General features: G+C 44.8%; 3 protein-coding genes and 1 long non-coding RNA gene across 5 annotated transcripts; all 4 read right to left on the reverse strand.

Moving 5' to 3' along the window:
• Window positions 1-1283: 1283 nt before the first annotated feature.
• Window positions 1284-2162, reverse strand: LOC148672721 (uncharacterized). The gene is made up of 3 exons (XR_015935863.1): window positions 2071-2162; window positions 1552-1680; window positions 1284-1434 (listed from the first exon to the last, which is right to left on the reverse strand). It is a non-coding gene; the product is annotated as an uncharacterized LOC148672721 (long non-coding RNA).
• Window positions 2163-2194: 32 nt separating this feature from the next.
• Window positions 2195-3757, reverse strand: LOC148672722 (zona pellucida sperm-binding protein 3-like). The gene is made up of 6 exons (XM_088628567.1): window positions 3374-3757; window positions 3180-3298; window positions 2988-3091; window positions 2616-2793; window positions 2424-2541; window positions 2195-2343 (listed from the first exon to the last, which is right to left on the reverse strand). The coding sequence occupies exons 1-6, from the start codon at window positions 3749-3751 to the stop codon at window positions 2254-2256; spliced, it is 987 nt and encodes a 328-aa protein (XP_088484693.1). The 5' UTR covers window positions 3752-3757; the 3' UTR covers window positions 2195-2253.
• Window positions 3758-5343: 1586 nt separating this feature from the next.
• Window positions 5344-7348, reverse strand: LOC148672723 (zona pellucida sperm-binding protein 4-like). The gene is made up of 9 exons (XM_088628569.1): window positions 7112-7348; window positions 6842-7029; window positions 6665-6762; window positions 6462-6589; window positions 6191-6380; window positions 5958-6105; window positions 5801-5876; window positions 5568-5693; window positions 5344-5490 (listed from the first exon to the last, which is right to left on the reverse strand). The coding sequence occupies exons 1-9, from the start codon at window positions 7323-7325 to the stop codon at window positions 5360-5362; spliced, it is 1299 nt and encodes a 432-aa protein (XP_088484695.1). The 5' UTR covers window positions 7326-7348; the 3' UTR covers window positions 5344-5359.
• Window positions 7349-12725: 5377 nt separating this feature from the next.
• On the reverse strand, window positions 12726-23929 carry LOC148672724 (uncharacterized). Of its 2 annotated transcripts, XM_088628571.1 has the most exons (7): window positions 23535-23929; window positions 21670-21712; window positions 18808-19080; window positions 16951-17004; window positions 16487-16534; window positions 15770-15841; window positions 12726-14604 (listed from the first exon to the last, which is right to left on the reverse strand). In XM_088628571.1, the coding sequence occupies exons 2-7, from the start codon at window positions 21689-21691 to the stop codon at window positions 13571-13573; spliced, it is 1503 nt and encodes a 500-aa protein (XP_088484697.1). In that variant the 5' UTR covers window positions 21692-21712; window positions 23535-23929; the 3' UTR covers window positions 12726-13570. The 2 variants fall into 2 exon arrangements, with proteins under 2 accessions (XP_088484697.1, XP_088484698.1); XM_088628572.1 differs by lacking the exon at window positions 16951-17004.
• Window positions 23930-24059: the final 130 nt, after the last annotated feature.

Below are 24059 nucleotides of genomic sequence, written 5' to 3' on the forward strand. Positions count from 1 at the left end.
ATAATAGTCAACGTCTCTAGCTTGACAATGGGCCATGTCTACTGTTTGTTAGTTACATGGATGTAACGGACCCCAAACAAAATGAAATACAAATGATTACATTTTATGCATTTTTACAATGGCTGGTTTCGGCGTTCCCCTCTTTCGAGATCTCTTATCCCGATTTTCTTTTCTACGCTTCAGAAACAAATTACGATCTCAGTGCTAATGGGCCATTTTCGGACCTTAGTATAATCCTCAGCTGCAACAGAAAGAGGTAGCAGAAGGAATTTTCCACTCGCATCATGTCTGAGAGACACAGGAAGCTGGAGCGGCGGTTTTCAGCCTTCGTTTACATCTCTTCTGCTCATGCAAGCTAATATTGTTTAGGCTCTTGTCTTAGACTGTACTGTGTATTAGAACGAAAGCTTAAGTACAATAATGTTTAGAAAAATCTAAACTCCATCCACACACTTAGTTTGATCATACTGTAGAGCCATGCGCACGCAAGGCGGGCTAGGAAGAGCGCTTGGGGGCGGGACTAGGGGACTGGATATAGTGGGAAGGAGGCTGGAAACAGGCTCTTCCCTTAGTGTCTGGCTGGTAGTGTACAGTAGGAGTAGCGCTGTAATCCCTGTCCCTGTGTGTGTGTGTGTGCCTTTCCCCGCTTCTGATTAACCTCTTTTCCGGAGTCCTACACCCGCTCCAATCGGTACCGAGCTCCGCGGTCGTAACAAGACATTTTCACCTCATAACGAAGTAAAAAAAAAGTCAGATCCCTTAAAGCGTGTAACTCCATAACAAAGAAAACGAGAACCACATCAGGCGTCTCAGTGACAGTAAAAAGCCTCACATGGCAACACTAGAAACGTGGCTGCCTTGTGGCTCTCCTCTACCCTTCATAAAGGATGCTGTCTCAACTAGAACCTGAATTAGAAGCAAAATCAACCGTCCATGTGCTGCTGGCAGGGACCTGTAACATCCTGAAGTCCAGGCTGCTCCCGTGAGTACTACAGCAGCAATGAACAGTGAAGCAGCCATCATCAGCTGCAGAGAAGCTCCCCACCCATAGCATCTACTCTACAGAGTGGAGCTCCAGTTTAATGCTTAGCATCTGCGCAAGAAAGGCAGACAGACTAGCTGACAGCCACTGCAGTAACAGCCCAAGCCCACCCTCTGCCCACAGTGCTTGTGGCAAAGACACTGAACAGGGTAGCATGATGAGGACATGAGAGGTCAGCGCAATAAGCAGGTGTCAAGGTCTATTGCACTGGATTAAGAATGTAACAAGTATCACACAGAGAGACAGTTTCCAATCCCTCCTTTATTTCTCCACAGTCAGCTCAGTGGATTTACTCTGCAGTCTCCTGTAAAGGACAGGCCCCAGCACAGCCACACAGACCAGCCCCACCACTGCCCCCAGAGCAGCCAGGATCACAGGCTCAGCAGACACTCCTGGAAAGAGAGGACAGGTTAGCTCACACTGCTCTACCATAGAGATGCTTTTAGACCAGTTCAGTCCCACTGAGACTCCAGTCAGTATACAGGTTGGGTACTAAAGGCTTCCTCTACCTGTTACATCACCTTCCTCCTGTGCTCTCAGCAGAGACCTCTGACCTTTCACCTCTGCTGGGCGGTCAACAGCCTGCTCTCCCAGCACATACAGAGGACCAACTGTGGCATCACCTTCCCACTCAGCAGCTGCAAATGGAAAGAATTCTGGATTTAAATACCTACAGCGCTGCAGAAGACAGCATTCACTTTCACATAAGCCTGACCAGGACTTAAGGAGCATGTTGGAGGGAAGGACACCCTTTGTAACGCCCCTTTTCATGTAGCAATCCAGAGAACAGTTGCATTTCAACATTTTGCCTACATTCCCCAAGAATAAGAGCAGGAGGGACTGTGTACAGCATACAGTGCCATGGTTTTCTATGAAGACTTCTGCTCACAATCTTGTAGATGGTAGTGTTCCACTCCAGTAGTATGAACATGTACCAATGTTCATACTACTGGAGTGGAACACTAGCATCTACAAGAACTAGAATCCCCTCTTCTCATTTTGAGAAACCACAAGCAAGAGAGTTTCACCCTCTTTAGATCCCAGATCCCTCTTCATTCTCATCCAGTGCCTGGATTTGGTATTAGGGCAGCTGGAGTCACAGCAGCTGCACACCGGATCACTCCCATCCAAAGACTACCACCTACAGCAGGACAGGCGTCACTGCAGACACCCGCATCAGAGCACATTGCGGGCAACACCCTCCTCCTCACTTACACATTCCCAGTAGTGTAGCAGGCCTTGTTCAGGGAGTCCACACTCTGGGAAGCAGCAGTCACCTTCAGAAGGCAGGTGATGTAGATCTGGAACAGCACACCTTCAGTCAGAGGCTCCACTGCAGCTAAGCCTCCTCACAGCCCAGAGGCCACAGGAAGACACTCACTGAGCTCCTGGCATCTTGATAGAACCTGAAGGCATCCAGCTTCATCCTCAGCTTGCCGTCCTGGGGTCTTGGCATGAACTGAGAACTGGAGCCTGTAGTTTTGGCATCAGTCAGGCACCTGGGGGAGAGGGGAGGTCATTGCAAGTGCACCGTCTGCACAGCAGTTCCTCCATCAGAAGGCACAGGACTCACCCATGATTCTCAATGAAGGTATATCTGGGGGTAGAGGTCTGGTCAGGCACCAGGGTGGCCACACAGCTGTCCACAAAGAGCCGGAGGGGCTGGTGGTCGGCCTGGCTGACGGAGGCTTCAATATTCAGGACGTCCCCCAGGTAGAACACGTTGGAGGTCCTTGGGGAGCTCCAGTCATCTAGCATTGGAGAGGAGCCATTACAGGAAAATAGCAGAGAACCAGATGAACAGATCCCTTCAAAGAGCTCCGGTTACTGGGAGCAAACCTTCATAGACCCCCAGTCAACTAATTCAACAAAGCAATCTTCTCTAGCAGACATCCCCAGTGCGAAAGGGAGTCTTGCTGCACCTCTCCCCTACAAGAGCACATACCAGCCATGAGCACCAGGGAGAAATCCAGGACATCCTCCGCAGACTTGGTGGAAGTGTAGGGGACCCAGGTGGGCTTCAGGGCGCTGCTGCTCACATTGTGAAACCTGGGAAAGAGACTCCAGCAGAGTGACACGGTCCTTATTCAGCCCTGGAGCTCTGTGGACCCTGCAGGACAGCAGATGCCTCCCTCACCTCATGTATCGACACTCAATACCGACAACGGCGCCATTCGTTCTCACGATGGGGGTGTTGGCAATCGCCCGCGGGGTGTAGTTGAGAGAGAAGTTGTACACTAGCTCCTCCGGTGCGCTCTAGGAGAGAAGCGACGGGTGAAGCCGGCACACTACTAAAATATGAAGCTAGGATGTCAAAGCCGGACACCCTACCGTCAGCGAACTACGACACGCCTGCAGCTCGGACTCGAAGATCAGGACCTGCGCCGCGTCGTCTTGCCTTGTGGCCGCACAGCCTCCCAGACTGACGTCCGAGGAGTTGATCAGCTGACCGGTACCGAACAGGTCTCTCCTGACTTGCACCACGATTTGACTCTCCCCGCACGCTACCGACACAGCCCGCACGAGCGGCGTATCCTGCTGTGGAAACCGAGGAACGTCGTAAAACACAGCCCCCTTGTGCGTGATACCGGTTCGCCGTCCGGGAGCTGAGCGCCATGTAGCGGCGCCACAGAAACGCCCGAACACCAAGAAGCTGAAGAGAGAAATGCCCGAAACCCACATTTTGCTTCCTACAGAGAACAAATCCATGATACCTACTGTTTGCCAAGTACGTCTTTTTAAAGGCACACAGATATTCTCTCTTAATGGGGTTCAGGTCTGCCGACAGAGAAAGCAGACTCTCACGGAACAAACTCCGTGTCCGCTCGTACTGAGGAGCCCGGATAGAGCGCGAGAGTCGGGGAAGACCAGAGCAGCGATCAGGATACAGCGCTGACTCTGTTGAAATAGGAACCGGTGATGTTCTTTTATTTCATGTTTCCATTTTCTCCGGCTGAGTCAGTACGTTCTGTTGTAATTACGCATTATGACCCAATTTCTAACTTAAATGGCGTCCTGTCGTCCCAGTGCTGGCTGTGAAGGATTTTGAGAAAATAGAAATGTAGAACTACAGCAAAATCCAGTCCACCTCAGGCTAGGACTAAATCGCTGCTGATAACGTATTCTTAGTCAAATGTGGTTTTGCCTTACTGTTAAATCACATAGGGCATTATGCCATTTTAGAAAATGTAGGCAGGCCTTTCAATCTGTCGTTTTCTTATTTTACATTTCGTTTAACAGGAATCCTAAATCCACTCAAATTACGTCTTAATTTGCGCTACACGTGATTTCAGATCAATGAACTGATTAGTCGTGTTGCAGAGACAAACCCGCTACATTAGAGCACCAGAAAGCGAATGAGACAGTGTCGCGTAAGCAGGCGTGTGATCGAGAAGCCTGCGATGTTGGCGCTAATGAAGGAGCTGCAGCCAGATGAGAGAACACGTGTACTCTGTGCCTGCGGGCTGAAATCGCACACATTAAGAAAGTAAGTTTGCACTTCGACATTTAAAGTACTGCTTTAAAATAATTACCACGTACGCTGGTGGTTTAAAATACAAGTTGAAAGAAGTCAGTCTTATTGCACGTTCAGCAAGGTTTAACTTTTAAAGATTAATGCCTCGTTTTTCTTTCAGACGAGGGCTTCCGAGTCACATAGTGAATGAAGATTGGTTAAAAATCCCCAAAGGTTACTCTTCAAGCTTTTAACAGGAAGAGGAATCTCTCGAATTGTAATCGAAGCGAATATTTTTGAATGACTTTCCAATGTCACTTTTGTGATATTTACGAGTGAATATCGAACTACTTTATTGATATAAGTGTTTGTGGATTAGTATCTCCCAAATGAACTCCCAGGTACCTCATGCCCAATCCCGCCACCTCCATTTCTCTTCAGAGAGAAAGCCAAGACCACAGATTATTCCGCTCTAAAGCCACTTCCTGGATTGCGTGACATCAGTCACGTGTGAGGAGCAGGCAGTATTGCCACAGTAAGTGGAGGTACGAAGTCAGTTCCCCTACAGTCACTGCAAGGGGAACAGCACTGCCCCCGACTCCAAGCAGCACCTGCAGTATTAATTACCTTCCTCAGTGGTCAGATTACCAAGACGAAGGAGAGGGAGCAGACTGTGGTTCTGGAAGAGGTTTCAGAGCTGGATGCAGAAAAGCCCTCTTACTGCAATAATCATTACATTGAGCTGTTAAGCAGTGTTTTGCCACCATTCCTTCTAGAAAGAAGCAGCTGTAAGCGTCTTAGTCATCATTAAGAAAGTGAAAAAGAAAAAGGCTGAGGAGGACCAGAGTTCACTTCTCCCTTTATTATGCTCCAGTTACAGCTTTGTTCTGTGTACAAGGTCTGAATCTCCACACAGCTACCAGCAGCAGAGCAGAGACCACAAGCACAGTGGAGGCAGCTACTGCCAGCAAGCCATAGCTGAAGACCTGGGGCACTGAGGAGAGAGCAGGCAGCCGTCAGTACACAGCCAGAGCAACACGCCAACACCGCTCACACAGTGGAGCCTCTCACCTTCAGACCAGAGCCGATGCGCTTCACCCTGGGCTGGGAGCTCAGAGGCAGTCAGGATCACCTCTCCACTAGAGACCACTGCAGTGTCTTTGGAGGAGCCCCCGCGTGCTGCAGCAGCTGCCCTTCCTGGAAGAGGAACAGAAGAACTGCTGGGAGGACTGACGACCAGGATTCAGCAGCCAACAGGTACCCCTCAGCTGGAGCACTGGAGCCGACATGCGACAGGTACTCACTCCTCCTGCTGCAGGTTGGGACACAGCGGTCAGTAGCAGTCGGCTGGCACACTGCTGCACTGCAGTGGATGTAGACCTGGAGAGAGCAGAGCAGGGGTGAGAGAAGGTCAGCTGCCCTCGGGGATCAAGCTGGTGCCTCCCAGCCATGGCTCCTTACCGTCTCCTTCAGGGGGAGCTGGGAGGCAGGGTCCACAAAAGTGAACATCCGGACCATGAAGCGCTGGTAGTGCGTTGGGTACAGCAGCCCTGAGGAGCCGCCCACAGGGATCAGAGTGGTCTGGTAGTTGTCATCTCTGTATGGGCACCTGCAGCAGGAGGAGAAGGGTGAGAGCTCTGCCAGCAGGGGTCAGCAGTGGGGAATCCAGCAAGAGCTACAGGAGGACAGGTTACCCAGCAACCAGGAGGCTCCACTGGGGCTGGCTCAGAGGGCTTGGGGTGGAAGTGGCCCAGCATTCTCCCAGCGTCAGGACAATATTGGGATCCGTCCTCTGCAAGATGTGAACCTCCACATACACAGGATCCTGCAGGACCTTGGTCACAGGGTAGTCACCCTCACTGTAGTAGGAGTCATACTGCTCTCCTGAGGAGGAGGAGGAGGGAGCTTTAGCACTATTTCACCCTGCAGGGCAGCCGAGCAGAGCTGAAGGCTCAGCACAGGTACCTCTTGCCAGTTGGAGCTCCACACGGAGAGGTCCTGGGGACACTGCTGGAGGGGGTGGAGAGACCGTATAGACCACTGCCTGCAGAGGAACCAGCTCATCATCTGCATACCTGCACTGGAAGAACAGCCTGCAGGAAGAAGCCAGCCATCAGGAACTGGCACAGGCCGAGGGGAGCCGAGGAAGGAGAAGGCAACCTGCCCACCTGTAGGCACTGTCCCTCGTGATGGAGCCATCAGGTCCCGGCCTCACCTCGAAGCTGGAGTTCATCAGGTTCTCATACACTACAGCACCAGCCTCCACCTGGAACAGGGGTGGGGACATGACAGGCACAGCCTGCACACACTGGCACTCTGGGAACAAGACACTGGCTGCAACTCACCCTCATCCTGGTGCCACAGGCACTGACTGGGAACTTGAACATGGCAAAGCCAGCAGTGGTGCCAACAGGGCCACAGGCTGCACTGCCACCCCCCAGCAGACTGACCGAGTCCAGGCTCAGCGGAGGGCTGGTGGCATTCCTGGACACCACAACCACAAACTGACCATCCCTGGTGCACTGCACAGTCACTGAGGGGATACAAAGGCTGGATTCAGTCCCATTATAAAAAAAGGAGTCCTGCTCTGAAGTGCTCAGGTTACACAAACCCACCATCATTCCCATAGTAGCAGCGCCTCTGGCTTGTCTGATCAAAGCAACAGTTTCCTGCTTCACAGTCGGCTCTCGTGATGGTCGGGTCTCCACACACCACCTTGTCATTATCGCTCACCAGACATTTCTGATTCTGGGCTAGAGCCACATCCAGCAACACAAAAAGCCAGGCACACAGACTCCACACTTTCCCACTAACCCCAGACTTCTCCATGGCGGAACTCGGAGAGGAACTAGAGGAAAGCCGCGCTCAGCGCCTTAAGTTCTCTCTGCGCGCTGATTGGCTGAGCTCGGCGATTGGACAGCAGTAGGCTGAAGCGGGCGCACGAGGACGTCAGACGCTCTTCGCGTCTTCAGGGTCAGGAATTGAGTCCAGGTGCGCAGATCGCTCTGCTGATTTTCCCCAGTGTCATTTTTAATACTCTTCGCTGCTGTTTGGCTGTGGGGTGTAGGGTCGTTTGTCTTAGTACGCAGCTCTTTATTTTATACCAATTCTCAACGAATTTGGCGGTAGAAAGGAATCTCCAGTTCCGATGCCACAGAAAGATACAGTCTGTAGACAGTGGTTCTCAAACTTTGGTAATGGAAACGGGGAAAAATGGAAGCTTACGGATTGTTAATGCAGGTAAACCCCACAGTACTTGTGAAGAACTTTGTTTACCGTTGCCAAAAAGCTGACACGTATTATGTGTGGAGAAAAAAAGGTGCTGAACAGCTCGACCTGCTGCCCCCTCCGAAAGACACAGTCACTCATAGAATTATTGATATGGCGGATGATATCAAAAGTACGCTGATAGAGCGCGTTAAGATGAGCAGATGCTTCTCGCTGCAATTAGATGAGTCTGTAAATCTCGTTGATTTTATCGTTTACGTTCGATACGAGTTTGAGGCCATGTCCCATGAAGACTTTCTGTTCTGTACACCGCTACCAACAGGAACTACAGGAGAGCACAAATTTCAGCTTCTGAATCAATTTTTCGAAGAGAGTGGCATCGACTGGATAAAATGCGTCTGAGTTTGTACAGATGGTGCAAGAGCGACGACAAGCCGACATAGCGGTGTAGTTGCACGAAATAGAGAGGTTGCTCCCGATATGAACTGCAGCATCCACCGCGAGGCCTTGGCCGTCAAGAAAATGCCTGACGATTTAAAATCTGTTAAGACTCTGTTGTGAATTGTATCAAGGCTCAACCTATGAATTCACATCTGCTTTGCTCGACTAAACAGGCTCACCCCTCTCACTGAAATGGTGCTTTTTATTGTTTATTTTTGATTGTTCTTGTTCCTTTTGCCATTCTGTAAAGCACTTTGAGAAACCACCTTTAAAGGCGCTATATCAAATAAAGTTTATTTTATAATATTTATTATATGCGTATGTGAGTGTTTGCGCTCATGTTGGTTATTGAGAATTTCTGGGGTTCTGGGTTTCATGAGAAGATGATTTGTAGGTGGTACTTGGATGCTTCGGTTTGATCAGGGGTGTTACCTGGTCCAAAAAGTTTGAGAGCTACTGCTCTAGGATACTCAAGTACGGGATTAAGTCAGTATAACTCTTAGTGTTTTCGTACCGTACTAAGCGGAACACGGGATCGCAAGGGAAAGTTTCGAATGGAGCAGCCGTTAATTACTGAAGTCATATTTTTAATATGTAAATACGTAAAGTCATATTTTTAATACGTAAAGCTTTTAAGCTTCCGTCGCTGCGAATTTTGTTGTATATTCAACTAACATTGTATCCTAACTGCAATATAATAGACCTACAGTACTCCTCATGTTTAAAGTAAAGAAAGGACTCGTCAGTATTACACCTACTAATAAACATATTAGTCTGTGCTAGAGAGCTGTTAGATATGCTGGTTACTGAGATAAGTTAATGTGAAGAAGTGAACTGAAATCTTGGTAAATACATATAACTAAATTGGACATATACTGTACATGAAATCAAAGTCACGTACTTCATATAATACATATCTGTATTAAACATGTCTGTATTAACATGACATACCGGACATATTCCATATACTTCATTTACTGTAATACATGTATTGTAATCTTTACTACACGTACTATAACACCTGGGTGTCACTTGAGTATTTGTTTCGCTGTTCATTGCGCGGGGTCTCCACAGTGTTAGTTATTAGGGTGAAGCGAAGGTATTGAGGGTCAGGGGTACAGTGGGTACAATGTGGTACTTTATGTAGTTAAAGTGAAAGGGTTATACTGTATAAAGAAAGATACCTTGGATCGCAGTCTATGCTATAATAGAATAATCTTCGGAAACTCGTGGTGATTATCAAAACTATCGAGACCCAACTAGCCCGAACGGTCTGATTTCGTACACGTAGACGAAGCTCAAGCCTGTCATAAAAAATGAGTTAAGCGTTAAGCTGTGTTGCTGTTAAGCGCCTCAGCATGTCTCTTTATCATATATATATACAAATATAAATACTGTATACTGTTAACCCACTGTGTCGCCGCATGATCTAATTCAAACAGCATCCGTTTACTTTTATTGAATATCGCATCGGTCTGTAAGAGCCCCATCTGGAATATTTTAGTATACTTACATTTATTAAAACCTTACGTAAAATTATCACGATCATTCAGCAATGAATACGACAAAATATCACCTGAAGAAGGCTTCACAACCGAAACGTTGTGTTTCTTTTCTTCTCTTTTCAGCATGGAATAAACCTTTACTTGTTCCTTTGCAGCCTATGCAGGCTGACGCAGCTACAGTACCTACTTGAACTACATATTATCTCACTGGTACGAATGATTCGATATTCCGAATCAGAGCACCCTTTAGTTTCTGCTTGGGAAAACAAACAAAAACAATCATATTACCGCACTAAGCACTGGCTCGATGGTCTCCTGCTTTATTCCGTTTGTTCGTTACAATTAGGTTGGAGATTTACAATTAAGATGTCGCATTTGCTCCCAATGCATTAACAAGTCGTGAATAATTTTCTCTGGATTTACAAGATTTACAGCACGTAGCACTCAAAATTAGAAGTTCGTGGCTGGAGAGTCAAATTTAAATGCAACGCAAATACTTTATTACAACACGCTGCTCTATTTGACCTGCAAAGTAATGGATCCTGAAGGCGCAGACATTCAGGCACGAACCTGAGTGAGCGTGGTGAATTACCCCATCTCCTCCATTTTCAGCCAAGTCGATATCACCGTGGAAGACCAGGTGATCAGTCAGAGTGAAAACTTTTATCCTTATAGTGCCTTTATAGAGTGCATGCTCAATTACAATGAAGAGATTCTGAAGACCCAATTTTCCACAGGGTTCTTTTACAGAGTTAGACAGGCCAAACCTGGGTTTCAATAAGAGAGCCACCTATATGTTAATCTGGAAACTGGAGTTCCTGGGTCAAATTCACACGGATCCGTTTTTCAGGACAAACTCCTGCTGAACAACATAGACCTTATAAATAACACTCACATGAAGCAGAGATGCTTTCTGCTTAAGGACTGGCAGTAACTCATGCTGGCTAATCATATTTTTTAATTGCAACAAAACACACATTCCTTGATGTTTGAATGTTGTCAGTAATCTGCACGTTAAGTGTTGAGCAACCTTTATCATTGATAATTACTGAATAGATTCCCACAATGTCCAACACACACATTTCTATTAATTTATTGTATTCTATTATGTAAGGATGGTGTTATGGGGCGGCTAGCTGAAGCTGATAGTTGCGTCTTACAGACATTTTGGGAAAGTGATCTCCAGAGGCTGGAGGAGAAAGCTGAAGGACTGATGCTTGGGATCTACTGGATACAGCTGAGGAGGAACGGAGACGGAGCAGGACCGTGGGGTTTGAGAACAGGACTGAGTTAGGCAAGCGCAGTCTCCTGGACCGAATCAGGCTGGGAGACTGCGTTACTGTGAGGGAATCTGGAGGTGGTATGGAGCCGAGTTACGGGGCTGAGGTCACAGGTTCTGGACTGGTTTTGGAAATCTTCTGACAGGTTTGTGCTGAATGAATACTTCTTAGACACAGGTCAGTACTAAGCTGATGTTAGTACCGACTTCAGAAGCTGAAGCTCTAGCTTCTTTCATGGAAAAATACTAGCTACCAAACAGGCTACCTACAGCTCATAGCCTCTTAAGTGGTTTAATTGTTTGATTAATGATTTTTTTATTAGTGCTACTCTGCAGTCCTTGTTAATGCTTAAAGATGCTTTTGATAATAAAATGATAAAATAAAAAGTTATTATATCAGCACACCAGGGTTAATATTCCATCTCTTTCAAAGAGCCACGGGCTCCTTCATTGCCAAGTAGTAAGACCTCAGTTTAATGTCTCTGCTGAACAACAGCGCCTCCTACAGAACAGTGTCTCCTGTGTCACTATATTGGGTGGTAAAATTGCAAATTCTGGGCCAGAGGGAAGAGCTCCACTTACTGGTTTACCAACATCCCATACAGCAGCAGCTTGGTTTTCCTTAGAGGTGTCCCACCCCACTACAGCCCCGCCCTGCTGAGCTCCTGGGAACTGATGAGCTCAGGTCACACAGTGGGAACACTGCTCACAGCTGCACTGGAAATCAGCCTGCCACACATCTCTAATACCTGGATCATGGAGTCTGTACAACTGTTGACAAGTTCTGAGAAGAACATGTTACATTTTAGCATTCACAATTCATCTTGAACCTGAGACCCTAAGTTAACTATTTTATAATTGACCTTGTGCAGACACAGTTTCATAACCCTCTGAGCTGGTGATTAATCCAAATCTTAAATCATTTGTATTATCATGTATACTGGTTCTTCTGTTCTTGCAATATGAGAATTATTATTCAATAAACAGCTTAATTTAAGAGCTCAGGTGTGACATGTGCAGGCTCTGTGTCACGATCCAAAGACTTTGATTGACCTGTAAAAGAGTTACAGTAAATTTAGATTGGTGTGTATCTCACTGCCGAGAATTTGTTCTGCCTTCTAGTTTCTTGTGATCCTCCATCCGGCTAGCACAGCATAGGAGGCAAAACTGCTCCCCGGACGGCAGACTAGTCCAGTGCAGGGACCCCCCTGACACGCACATACCCACCCAATTTAGTAACGTCAATTAAAACAGCATTCCTCAGTGAAGAAATCGTAGCACCCAGAGAATTAGCATGGATTCACAAGGGGATCATGCAAACTCTAAACATTCATTCCACAATCAGCCCCCAGACCTAAGTGCTAAGAAGCAGATATCCTAAGCACAATGCCATTCCTCTATGTGAGAATGAAAATAACATTCTTAATGTTCCTGACATGCCCCATTCTCATTGCCTCATCCCTTCTTCTCTTCCATCAGTCTGGCACTGCTCTTGGTGTGAAGACCAGAAGGGCACTGGTGCCTGACTCCAGACAGGGGTTACTGAAGTATGACGAGCTGAGGTTTCCTCATGGTCACGTGCACCTCCCGAGCTAACCCCAGCTACTCCCCAGGAAGCCCCAGCTACAGTGATGTAGTGGCAAAGCCTGGACTCAAAACTGCAACCCATCCAGCTCTCTGAGCAGAAGATTTCACTGACTCACAATGGTAGTCTTGGGTTTGTATTGAAATAATTTGTTCAGTATTTCTTGATCATTGGAACCAATCAATCAATCAATCAATCAATCAAAGTTTATTTATCAAATGCACAACAGTACAGCATGCACCAGTAGTTGCTGGCAATGAAATGTCTTTTCTATGAGCTCACCAGGGGGGGGGGGGGGGGGCTGGTCTGCCCATGCCTTCAGAACACAGCCAGGAATGCATCATGGCCAGGAGCCTGGTGTGGATTGCTCTTTTTAGAAACTTTACACACATCCGCTCTGGATATGATCAGTGGGTTTCTGTCTTGGATTTCAGGAATCCTCCTGGCTTGATCAGCGTTACTGACCTCAAACCGAGCATAGAATGAGTTGAGGTCATCAGGAAGAGAGGCAGACTGTTGTGCGATATAGCTGGATTGCGTTTTGTAGTCTGTAATGGTGCGTATACAGTACCACTCCACATGTTCCGTGTGTTGCAGCCATGATAATATGACTCTAATTTAACTCTATAGTTGTATTAGCTATTTTGATGGCTTTCCTGATGTCATATCTGGATTTTTTGTATCTATCCATATTGGCAGAATTGAAAGCAGCTGTCCGAGCTTTAAGTTTGGCGCGTATCTCACCATTTATCCATGGTTTCCGATTTGGATACGCGCGAACAGTAATCTTGGGAACCACATCTTCAATGTATTTACTGATGTAGCCAGTAACATAGTCCACATATTGATTGATATTATCTGTAATAATTATCAGCCTGTATGCGGACAGATTATGATAAATATTATAATAATTATAATATTATAATCATTATCTGATATTATTATATTGATATTGATATTATTTAATCCAATACAATGGAAGCCTTGGGTTCCAAGGATCGCCTCCTAGTCTGTTACAGTGGATTCCCAAGTTGTCTTAGAACAAGTCGGTCTCCCTCTGAACCTTCTTAAGCACAGCAAGCGCTGGGAGCACGCCCCCCTGGATATATTTCTCGAATGTTTTGAGCATCTCCTTAAATTGAACCTCATTGTAAGGGACTGTACGGGATTTTTCTTCAGGTAAGACCACATGAGTCTCACAGACGTTTCCAAACACCCCCATCTGGAACTGCAGCTTGAACCTGAACTTCGCAACAAAGTCTGTATTATTTATCATCAGGATTTTCTCCCCTTCCCCAATCTCTATGATCCTTCGCTTTCTGGTTTCAGGATCTTCAAACACCAGACAGTGCTTAGCCACCAGACAGGGGCAAAGTTTGTGCTCCTTAAAGTTTATGATTGAGATCCTTGCTCGAATTAACCCCATCTTCTCCTCCTCACTGATGCTTTCTTTCAGGTGAGGGACTTGGTCCCTCCCCCACTTCTCCAGCATTGACCTTTTCCTGTGATGGTTATTCTGCTTCTTCTGAGATATCTTTCCTGTCCCTTTGTTGATGCCTCCCTGTTCCTCTGCCTTTGTCACCGCACAGAGACCATTGGTTGAACATGACTTACCCTCTGGAAATGGGCTTTTCCTGGTGTACTCTCCTGGCTGGTACCCGACATCTACAGCAGACTCACTTGCTGTCTCTTCCACACATTTTCCAGAGAGCTTGCCAGGGCTGATGCCACAGGGCGCTTTTGGCACAGACTCTCCTGGAATGCAAAACCTGTCAGAGTTTTTGAGAGATGGGTCATCTTGCTGGTTCTGCCTCACCCGAAAAAACTTGGGAATTTTGGGAAATTTAACCTGGCGGCCATCCAGGAATTTCTTCAGCTCCTGATTGGAATCCAGCACATAGGCGGTGCTCCAGTTTAAAATGAAGCCATTTTTTGTCTGCATGTGTCTCAGCTTGTTTTCCAGTTTCTCCATCTCTCCCTCCTCCAGCTTTTCCCTCAGTTTCTTTATTAATTCTTCACCATTCCCTGGCCTGTCCACATATTCCTCCATCTTCGAGAGGGTGTAACCACCTGGAAGAGCAACAAAGAAACAGATAAGAAGTAAAAAATGCAGGTACTCTTCCTAAATGGTTCTTGAATAGAACTCCCACTTGACTGGTTAACTGAATCTTCATTTCTGCGATGCCACTTTTACAGACTTAAATGCAGGATTCTCTATTTCTTTTAAAAAACATGAAAATGTGACTCGTTTGTCTGTTCCTATCTGCCGCAGGTGCATATGAATGGTATTTGTAACATGGAAGCTCGAACATAAAAAATGGGAAAGCCATTCAGCCCGTCTAGGTAATTTGTTTGCTAGTAGGTAATTTATGTAAGGATCTGCCGTTTCACAGTAGCTGTTAAAAGTTGTTCCGTACATTATGTATTATTTTACAGATGCAGTTTAATGAAGTTTAATACAAGGTGTCTGGAGGCTTGATTCTTTCATTCTCACACAACCATCAAGAGCTGCTGGAATTCTGAACATACAGTGTTTCTTTTACCCCAGGATATTACAGCCCCACTAACTCCACCCACTAACTCCTTCTCTCTCCTTCCCAGTGCTTCATCTGTACTGTAAATCACAAGGTGCTTGCTGTGAATGGGAGAGAACGGGTCTCCGAGAGAAAACTGAGTAACTGGAGCACTGTGGAAAAGCAGATGACCCACCAGAGGGCGGCATTGAGACAGTACCAGGAATACATTCTCTGCATTCTCAGAAGGCAATTAGGGAACCGTCTGTACCTGGGGAAGTCTGTCTAACCAGACTCTCACAGTCATTCAGGAGATGCAGCTCATTCCCCTTCCCCAGGTTTATTAAACACTCCAGTGCCTTAGATTTTCAGAAATAACAGGAATCATTGTTATGTTTTCTCTGAAAACAAAAGGGTGAATATTTGGCAGTCATTTGCAGAAAACACATTTTTGTGCTTGCAGTAAGTATTTAGGACATGTGACTGCAGGTTTTGGTGGGAACTCCAGGAGATTGGTCATCAAAGAGAAATATCAGGAATTCAAATCTGGAGATCAAATACATGTCTAGCAAATTGAGGTTTGTAGTCAAGGTGTTACAGAAGCACTGACCTGGCCCTTATTCCCAAATGATGTGCTGTGCTACACTGGTGTCTGTTTGCCCATGTAGAAACATTAAGTGCTGAAGAAACACAGGTCTCTTTCAATATCTCTGCAGACTTACTCAGGCCAAGAGCTGAGTCCACATCTTCTTCTCCCTGAGCCTGAGCCAAACTTGATCCAGGGGATTTCCTCTCTGCAAGAAACACACAGAAAGTTCTCCATCCACAATAAGATACCTGCCTTTAAGATGATCTCATTAAGAAATATGTACAGTACATGCACAACACAAGACAAGCAGATAGGTCACAGATAGCAGTTACATCACCCTAATGAAATATAAAAAATCCATCATGTCCAAAATAGTGGAAATATGCCAGCATGTAGTATGTCTAGTAATTTCTGAAGTCTGTAAAATAATAGCAAACCGGACCTTTTTCTCGCTGTGCTGTGGGAAAGAAGGCTTATGCAAGAGACTGCTGAAAGGAAGCCAGACACAGAGATTCCACAACACTGTCACCCTTCATCTCATACATGTGACTTCACCTCTTATATGTGATACCATGATTGTACAGTTTTTATGTCTCAATTTCCTTTTCCCACAAACATCTCATTCAGTGTCAGGTTTTGAAAAGGTTCTGCAAGCCTGAGTTGCAGCAGTGAAATCAGGAACATCACCTCAAACATCAACGATGAACCCTTTTTTTCCCCATTTTTCCTAGCCAATGTGTCTTTCAAAGGCAGTAAGAAACAAGAGCTCCAGGAGAAAATGCAATGCACTTTGAGACGCTCTGTTCAAATATAGAACATGACTTTAATTTTTACTGTTTTAGTTGCTCACTTGCTGGGACGTCATCTATGCTGCTGGATCCCTTTCTTCTCCTCGGTTCTGCAAAAGATTGAAAGAGGAATCAGCATTTTTCAGTCCTGATTGCTTGATTGTTCACATTGCAGTGCAATCAGCCACGCACCTGTGCCGCCTCATTCTGAGTGCAGTTCGCCAGACAGGAGTGTTTGGTGTGTGTATATAAATAAACTAAAGAATATAAGGTCATAGTTATCATTAGATCTATCCACATGTTGATTTTCCTGCAGCCTTTTGTATGGAAGTGACGACCCCTGACTCATTACTTTATTTAATATTTCACATTTTCACATCAGAGAACATTAATAAAACAGATAATTAGAATTAAGGTCACTAAGCTTATTTTTAACATAAAGCAGGCTGAGCAAACCTGCACAGAGGGTGAGGGACTGAGAACGCAAATAAAAACGGTGAAGGGCAATCTGTTTTATTGGACTGACCTTGTGAGCTGATGGATTGGTCTTTTAGCAGAGCTTTTCTTTTTAGGTCACGAGCTGAAAATGAAGACACACATGCCTAAGTTATAGTCACATTAATAAGAAACAAATGACCCTTCTCACAGCAGGCTGTCAAGATGAGCCAAATAAGCAGCGAGAGTTTGGCATCAGAAGACTGAATGAAATCCTCATGTTTCAATATGCACCCAAGATGTGAGGAATTATAGAGGTATACAGTATTTGTGTTAGTCAGTTCTTGATATTTAACATATTAAATATTACCATAAACGTACTGAGTTTGTGCATCCTAGTTTGGCAGAAAATATTCACTTAAAGGAAATATGCAAATATAATTTAGAATTAAAAAAATAGGACATCAGTGGAATAGGGTGAATACTGTATGTATTAGAATCTATATATGTAAATAGCATTATTGTCATGCCTGGGCTGGGACCGGCTGTTGTAAGGGGTCACCTGAACATTCACACAAACTCTCAGGCTTCCTCCAAGCCCGTGCAAACAAGGTAGGGATGTCTCTCAATTACACCCAGTATCTTTCAATCTGGCAGTCAGTCAGATTGTCCCAATCTACCCAATTAGTTGCCTAATGAGCTCCTAGCTAACTCTTAGCTATGAGTCACCCATGCAAGCACACATGTCACTCTTCAAGCAATATTTTCCTGACATGGTCACCTACAGATTCTTCTGGAGCATTGACTAAACAAAGTTTGAATTTTTTCCCAGTCTCTGCCAGCTCATGTATTATTCCTCTGTGGGACAATAGGTTCTTTTCAGTGGCTGTGACTGTCCTCAGGGAGCTTCACATCAAACCCACAGCTCTCTCCTGCCTTCCCAGCTCAAACTATTTCACTCCAGCACTCTCCCTGCAGGTTATGGGCAGGCGTTCTCCCACTGGAGCATTCTAGCACACTATCCATCTGCCTGCACCCCCTCTCTCCGTTCACACCCTCCCACCCACACTCTGCCTCTGAAAAACCAACTGTAGTTGATTTTTAAAATAATTCCTCCCCAAGTTCTTGTTAATTGTAAAAAGTAATATTTCACATAAGTAGCTGGCTATTGTAATGCATTTCTTACTATAGGTAAGTTTCTAGGGTGTGTATGAGGGAGTCTGCCCTGACCTGGACCTGCCTAGAGTACCCAAAGGGGGAGGGGACTATAATACTCCTATGAAGTGCTGCTGTAAATTGGGACTTGTAAACTGGCCACCAGAATGCCTCAACCAGGCTGGGATCTATTGTTATAAGTTTTAGGTTGAATCATGTAACTAACCGACTGCGACTGGGATTCCTTGATTGACTGCCTGCTCCTGAGGACATACTGAGCATTTTCAGAGAATAGGAGGGAGGAAGGGGGTGCACCCTCCCCCTGTTCTGGGTCCGGGGGTCTCGTGCTGGGCAGAGCTGTTCATTGTTTTGGAGTGTTATTAACAACATTATTAAGAAAATAAGGGCAATCGGTTTCCAGAATGGGAGCGAGTATTATTGGTCCTCACACCATCTGGAATCTATCAAAATATTTAAACTGCATCAGACAGAAGAGAAGTTGAAGTCCTCCAGACCTGGAGGGGGCACACTGTTGTGCTACACGCCTGGTCTTGATGACCTAATTGAGTTGATCATTGGTTTAACACTTTGTGAAAAACCTATTGAAATCTGGCCCTCAGGTACCGGAGTTGCATACCTACGAGATAGACTATAATTATAATTATAATTGCTTACACTTATACAGCACTTTTCTGGACACTCCACTCTGCGCTTTACAGGGTTTACTTTATAGACTATGTCCTTATATAGACACTAAGGCAGATGCTCACATGACACCAATGATACCACTTACCGTTTTCCATGACTTGCTCATACACAGGAGGATTTTTCTTTTTTAGGGTTTTTAAGAACAATTGCTGGACTTTATTTGGTTTCTTTAGGATCATTAACATGAAATTCCGTAGATCATCTTTCTGTGCCAACACTTCAAGTTCTGATTTGTTTATTTGCCCTGCTGACAGCAGGGTGTCAGCGACCTGTTTTATATCTTCCAGATTCCTATACTCGATGATGGATGCAAATGCCTCTTGTAGGTTAATTTCGCTGCAGCTGTCTTTCTGGAAATCTGAAACAAAAACCATTTCAGGTTATAGAAGAGTCAGCATAAGAGTCACAGCTGTATGTTTCACTATACCTCTGACTGGCACTTAAAATATCATTTTAGACAGAATACCTTGCCTTCTGAAAGACTGAAAAAAAACCTCTCCTCCTAACAAATTCTCATACTCCAATCCTTGGAGTCAGGTCCACGGTCCTGAACTATACAAGTGAAAAGGGTGTCTGTGTGCATCTCAGTATTGGGTTTGGGCTCAGGCAGTAATGGGACTCTGCTGAGGAAGGAAGGCGGTTGATCGTATGTCTTCTACCTCAAATAATGAAACAGAAATGACTTAAAGTTCAATAATTCCTGTCAGTATTGATTTTATGCAGAATTGATATTGCCTTAGAAAGGGATGGCATGCTTTAAAATGTTACTAATAGAGTTAAGCCCCAAATCATTAATGACCCCTGAATACCATCACAAGTAAAGATTAATACTACTCTGCTTACAAGAGGACTATACTGTACTTTCAAAACCTGTTTAATCAGGACAAACTAAGGGTTTCAATCTATGTATGCTATCTGTACAATCTATATTTGATTACTACAAGAGCACTCTGGGAAATTGAGCATTTCAATCTATGTGTGCATTAGTTAGCAACAACGATGAGTCAACAAACAGGGAGGAGGTGGAGCAACTAGTGGACTGGTACACAAACAACAACCTATCTCTTAATGTAAACAAAACAAAAGAGATAATCATTGACTTCAGGAGGGCCCACGCTGATCACTCCCCACTGTACACCAATTACTCCCCTGTGGAGACAGTTAGAAGCACCAAGTTTCTTGGTGTACACATTACTGATGACCTCACTTGGTCCCTCAATACCACCTTCCTAGCCAAGAAAGCACAGCAGCATCTCTATTTCCTGCAGTGACTGAGGAGGTCAAACCTTCCCCTGCCCATTCTTCCCACTCTCTACAGAAGCACCATTGAGAGCACCTTGACCAGCTGGATCACTGTTTGGTTTGGGAATTGCAACACTTCAGACTGCAAGACCCTGCAACGAATTGTGGACACAGCTGAAAAGATCATTGGAGCCTACCTCCCTTCCATTTCTGTCACCTATCACAAACACTGCTTACACAAGGCCTCCAGTATAGTAGATGACCCCTCCCACTCCTCCCACAAACTCTTTGCCCTCCTACCGTCTGGGAAAAGATATCGCAGTGTGCAGGCCAGCTCCACCAGACTCTGTAACAGCTTCTTCCTGCAAGCTGTCAGGCTCCTCAACACCCTGGAATCTACTTGCACCCACCCCAATTCCAGAAACAGGGTCTAAATCCCCCCAGTGGGTTGTGTATATTGTATTATGTATTTACCTTGTAATTTGCACTATCTGCACTTTGCACTATGTGTATCCTGTCTACAATGTCTATGTCAGTGTCCTGTCTATCCCGTCTGTGTTTGCACTGTGGACTAGGAGGAACGATATTTCATTCCACTGTATACTTGTATATGGCTGGAATGAAAAATAAACGTGAACTTGATTTGTGGCTTGCTGTCACTCCTCACAAAGTGTGTACTCAGGGGATTGCCTTGTCAGCCCTTGAACATTTTTTAACTGACAGCATTTATAACTGAGTAGGGCAATCATAGTCCAGTTGAGTTGAGGTGAAAATCTGAAGATACATCAGTCCTCCAGTCGTTGAATGGACAGCAAGCCATGATTGGCCACCCCTGACAGAAAAGAAGCACTGTTTCAGTGCCTTGTCACACATTGATTGCCTACCTGTGTTTATTGAATTATATGTGCTGACACTGTGTGACCTATATACTTCTATGACAGATTAATTTTGCACACTACAGTTTTTTTACACAAAAATTATCTGCCGTAGTCTGCAACTCTGTACCAGAGAAAGGAAGTTCCTGTAGTGCTCGCAGGGACATTTATGGAGTCTGTTAATAAGATATGTAATTTCTGACCCAAATGTGTTTTTTTTTCTAAAAATTAGTCGCTTTCAAAACTTCCAATCAGTTTGGAAAGATCACTAGTTAACTGGATGCTCCATGGTTATGTAACACACTGACGCCTGTAGATCTACAGTCTACTGTTCACCTCCTTTACACTCCTAATCACACTGACACCTGGAGATCTACAGTCTACTGATCACCTCCCAAACACTCTTGTTAGCCCTGACACTAAGGGATCTACATTCTACTGATCACCTACCACCTCCTTACTCCTGTGATCACACTGACACCAGGAGATCTACAGTCTACTGATCACCTCCTCCACACTCCGCTGATCAAACTGACAGCTGTACTTCTACAGCTTGCTGATCACCTTCCCCACAGTCCCCTGATCGCATTGACACCTGTAGATCTACTGTCTATTAATCACCTCCTCAACAATCCTGTTCATACTAACACCTGTAGATCTACATTCTGCTGATCACCTCCTCAACACTTCTGATCACACTGATGTCTACAGATCTACAGTCTACTGTTCATCTCCTCTCCACATTGACCGCTTCACACATTGTAATTTTAACTGCTACAACACAGTAGTAAATTGGTCGATTGATCTCAGATATGCACCGAATGACTTACCTTTAGGGCTGTCCTGATCCATTTCAAGATAATTACAGGTTAACTGAAAAAGAGAAATTGAAAAGAAAATCAGTGTGGGCATACCCAATCAACTTACCATACCCCTTACAGTAAAATAGTTTGTGTTCTCGGCACTGGATTTTTGTTGGAGACAAGCACATTAACTTAGAATAGAAAATAATACCAAAAGAAACAAACATACAGTACATTTCAGGTATTCTCTGTCTCAATAAATTCAGAACTTAAAGGTCTAATGTACTGTACTTAACCCATCTGTACCAATATCTAATTTGTTCATTGAAACTTAAGTGAAAATGTTACTATTGCCATTAGAAATACTTTTATTAAATCAATCCAGACATTCTTTCTGTTGGTGAATCAGAGGCAGCCAGCTTTTCTACAACTTTATGCCTAAAGTGATTTTGAATCTCCTTGGTCTTTTTGATTGAATCTTTGCTTGAAATTCACATTGACTAAGGCTGTGACAAAAACAGCTAAACTACCCCTGCTGTGACTAACAGTCTATAACACCTGCGTGCTAACTACGTTCCGCAGGCCGCATCCGACCTGCCAGCCAGTTTTAACCGGCCCTTAAAGGAAAAAAAAATAAATTAGTCAATATTCGCCGTATTCCACTTTGTTTGGTGCCGTTTTTCCTTAAATGTCATTATTCGTGCCACAAGATGGCGCACGAACGTTTTACCACAGTGAATCCAAACTGTGCATCGCGTCACCTAGGGGTGCTATTGTCGGTCAGGGGCGTCATAGGTATCGGGTCGAGGTAATCGGTTAAGACTTAGCTTGTGAGGTCACGTTTTATAGAATTTTATTTTTTTTATATTTAAAATATTTTTTTTTTCTCTCAGGTTATCGTTAACCTTGAACTAATAAGCCTATGTTGGATTCTAAACTTATATAGGGCATAGGCTATCTAAAACAGCAGCCTGAAGTGCTCCACTTTATAGTTTCAAACGTATGTGGCCCTTGGGACAAAAAAGTTTGCCCACTCCTGGTCTATAAGGACTCCCGCAATACACTTTGTTTGAGCGAATACATTTCCCCAAGAATACAAAAAAAAGGCGGACACTGCCCGAATTTTGTAAAAAGTGTGCGGTAATGTCATTCGTGTACCGTATTTCCGTTCGGAGGCTTTAACACAAGAAAGGTCACAAATAAGAGATCATCAGCACGTTTGATAGTTTTCAATTGATCTCAGAATCTCATCCCGCCTTTTCCTGAAAGAATCCAGGGTATGAGCTTCAACGCGGTTTCTACTCGTGTCGATCGTGTATTACTGTTAATATTCTTTTCATTCTGAAATAACATGTATTCATCGACTTAACTGTATATGCTCCTTTATACCTTAAAGATGATTAAGGGTACAAAACTGTTTCTGCACTTTGTTTCTCTTTTCGATTCAAAGAAACATGCTAGTTGTGTAGTGCTAGCGCTCTACTATGGAAGCCCTTTTCCGCCAGGGAATAAAAAAAAAAACCGCGCTGTGGTATCTCGCAACTGCGACTTTGTATCTCAGAATGCCGACTTTATATCTCACATTTGCGACTTCGAAATGGCCCACATTTCATTGTCTGTCCTTTTGTTATTGTAATGGATTTGGGTTATAGAAGTAGTTCGTGCCTCACTGCATTGGCTCGAACCCAGGTCTTGCCGGCTGAGCTAAAGAAGACTTTCTTTAGCTTTTTTTTTACCCCCTGGCGGAAACGGGCTTCCATACTCTTCAGCCGTCAGCTGGTGATTTAACTGGAGATCTTTGTAAACACAACTCTGTATGTTCAATGTCTGCGAGTAAAAAAGTCCCAAATACTATACCGAGTGCTGTGCTAGAAAAAAAAATCATACTGTACCGTTCTCCTCCTTTCTGAACTCACGTCTAAATATGGCACTCACATGTATTATTGGAAGGGAGAGCGGGAGAAGTTAACATTACTCTGGGTGTAGGAGAACGCGTAGAATAAAATAAGCTACTCCCTGATCAGTTTCGATTCCGCTGTATCCGCTGTATCTGGCTGTATATTTTGCACAAGCGCAGACTTTCCTACCTCTGACGCTACCTGTGTGAGGATTTCTGTTGGCTAATTAAACTGCAGCACTCTCGCGCCAAGAAAAAAAAGTCGGACAGATCCGTGATTTCCAGGGAAACTGAAGAGAGAACATTGTTTCTCCGAAACAAAAAAAAAAAAGATTTGCGAGTGCTCAGAGAAATGAGCGATGCATTCTTTCAATTCTTTATTTAGCGATATTTAGAATTGGGTTTTAGGATTCCCAAATAGGAACACGTGTGCTCATATGTTGAATGGAGCTGGAGGACTTAAAGTTGAGATACTGCTGTTCTACCCCTGAACAAAGTATGTCATACAGATCACTCCAGT

Source organism: Lepisosteus platostomus, chromosome 4 (genome assembly GCF_059453375.1).
Source record: "Lepisosteus platostomus isolate fLepPlt1 chromosome 4, fLepPlt1.hap1, whole genome shotgun sequence".
NCBI lineage: Eukaryota > Metazoa > Chordata > Actinopteri > Semionotiformes > Lepisosteidae > Lepisosteus > Lepisosteus platostomus.

What these genes read in the sequence shown, in the direction of transcription:
- LOC148672722 (XM_088628567.1), bottom strand. Translation starts at nt 3,751, where the DNA reads ATGGATTTGTTCTCTGTAGGAAGCAAAATGTGGGTTTCGGGCATTTCT. An exon ending in CGTGTCGTAGTTCGCTGACG is followed by an intron (nt 3,299 to 3,373) that starts GTAGGGTGTCCG and finishes CTTCTCTCCTAG; the next exon opens with AGCGCACCGGAGGAGCTAGT. An exon ending in ATCAAGATGCCAGGAGCTCA is followed by an intron (nt 2,344 to 2,423) that starts GTGAGTGTCTTC and finishes GTGCTGTTCCAG; the next exon opens with ATCTACATCACCTGCCTTCT.
- LOC148672723 (XM_088628569.1), bottom strand. Translation starts at nt 7,325, where the DNA reads ATGGAGAAGTCTGGGGTTAGTGGGAAAGTGTGGAGTCTGTGTGCCTGG. An exon ending in GGAGCTCCAACTGGCAAGAG is followed by an intron (nt 6,381 to 6,461) that starts GTACCTGTGCTG and finishes CCTCCTCCTCAG; the next exon opens with GAGAGCAGTATGACTCCTAC. An exon ending in AGCTCCCCCTGAAGGAGACG is followed by an intron (nt 5,877 to 5,957) that starts GTAAGGAGCCAT and finishes TGCTCTCTCCAG; the next exon opens with GTCTACATCCACTGCAGTGC.
- LOC148672724 (XM_088628571.1), bottom strand. Translation starts at nt 21,691, where the DNA reads ATGGATCAGGACAGCCCTAAAG. An exon ending in CATAGATGACGTCCCAGCAA is followed by an intron (nt 15,842 to 16,486) that starts GTGAGCAACTAA and finishes TGTTTCTTGCAG; the next exon opens with AGAGGAAATCCCCTGGATCA. An exon ending in GGACTCAGCTCTTGGCCTGA is followed by an intron (nt 14,605 to 15,769) that starts GTAAGTCTGCAG and finishes TTGCTCTTCCAG; the next exon opens with GTGGTTACACCCTCTCGAAG.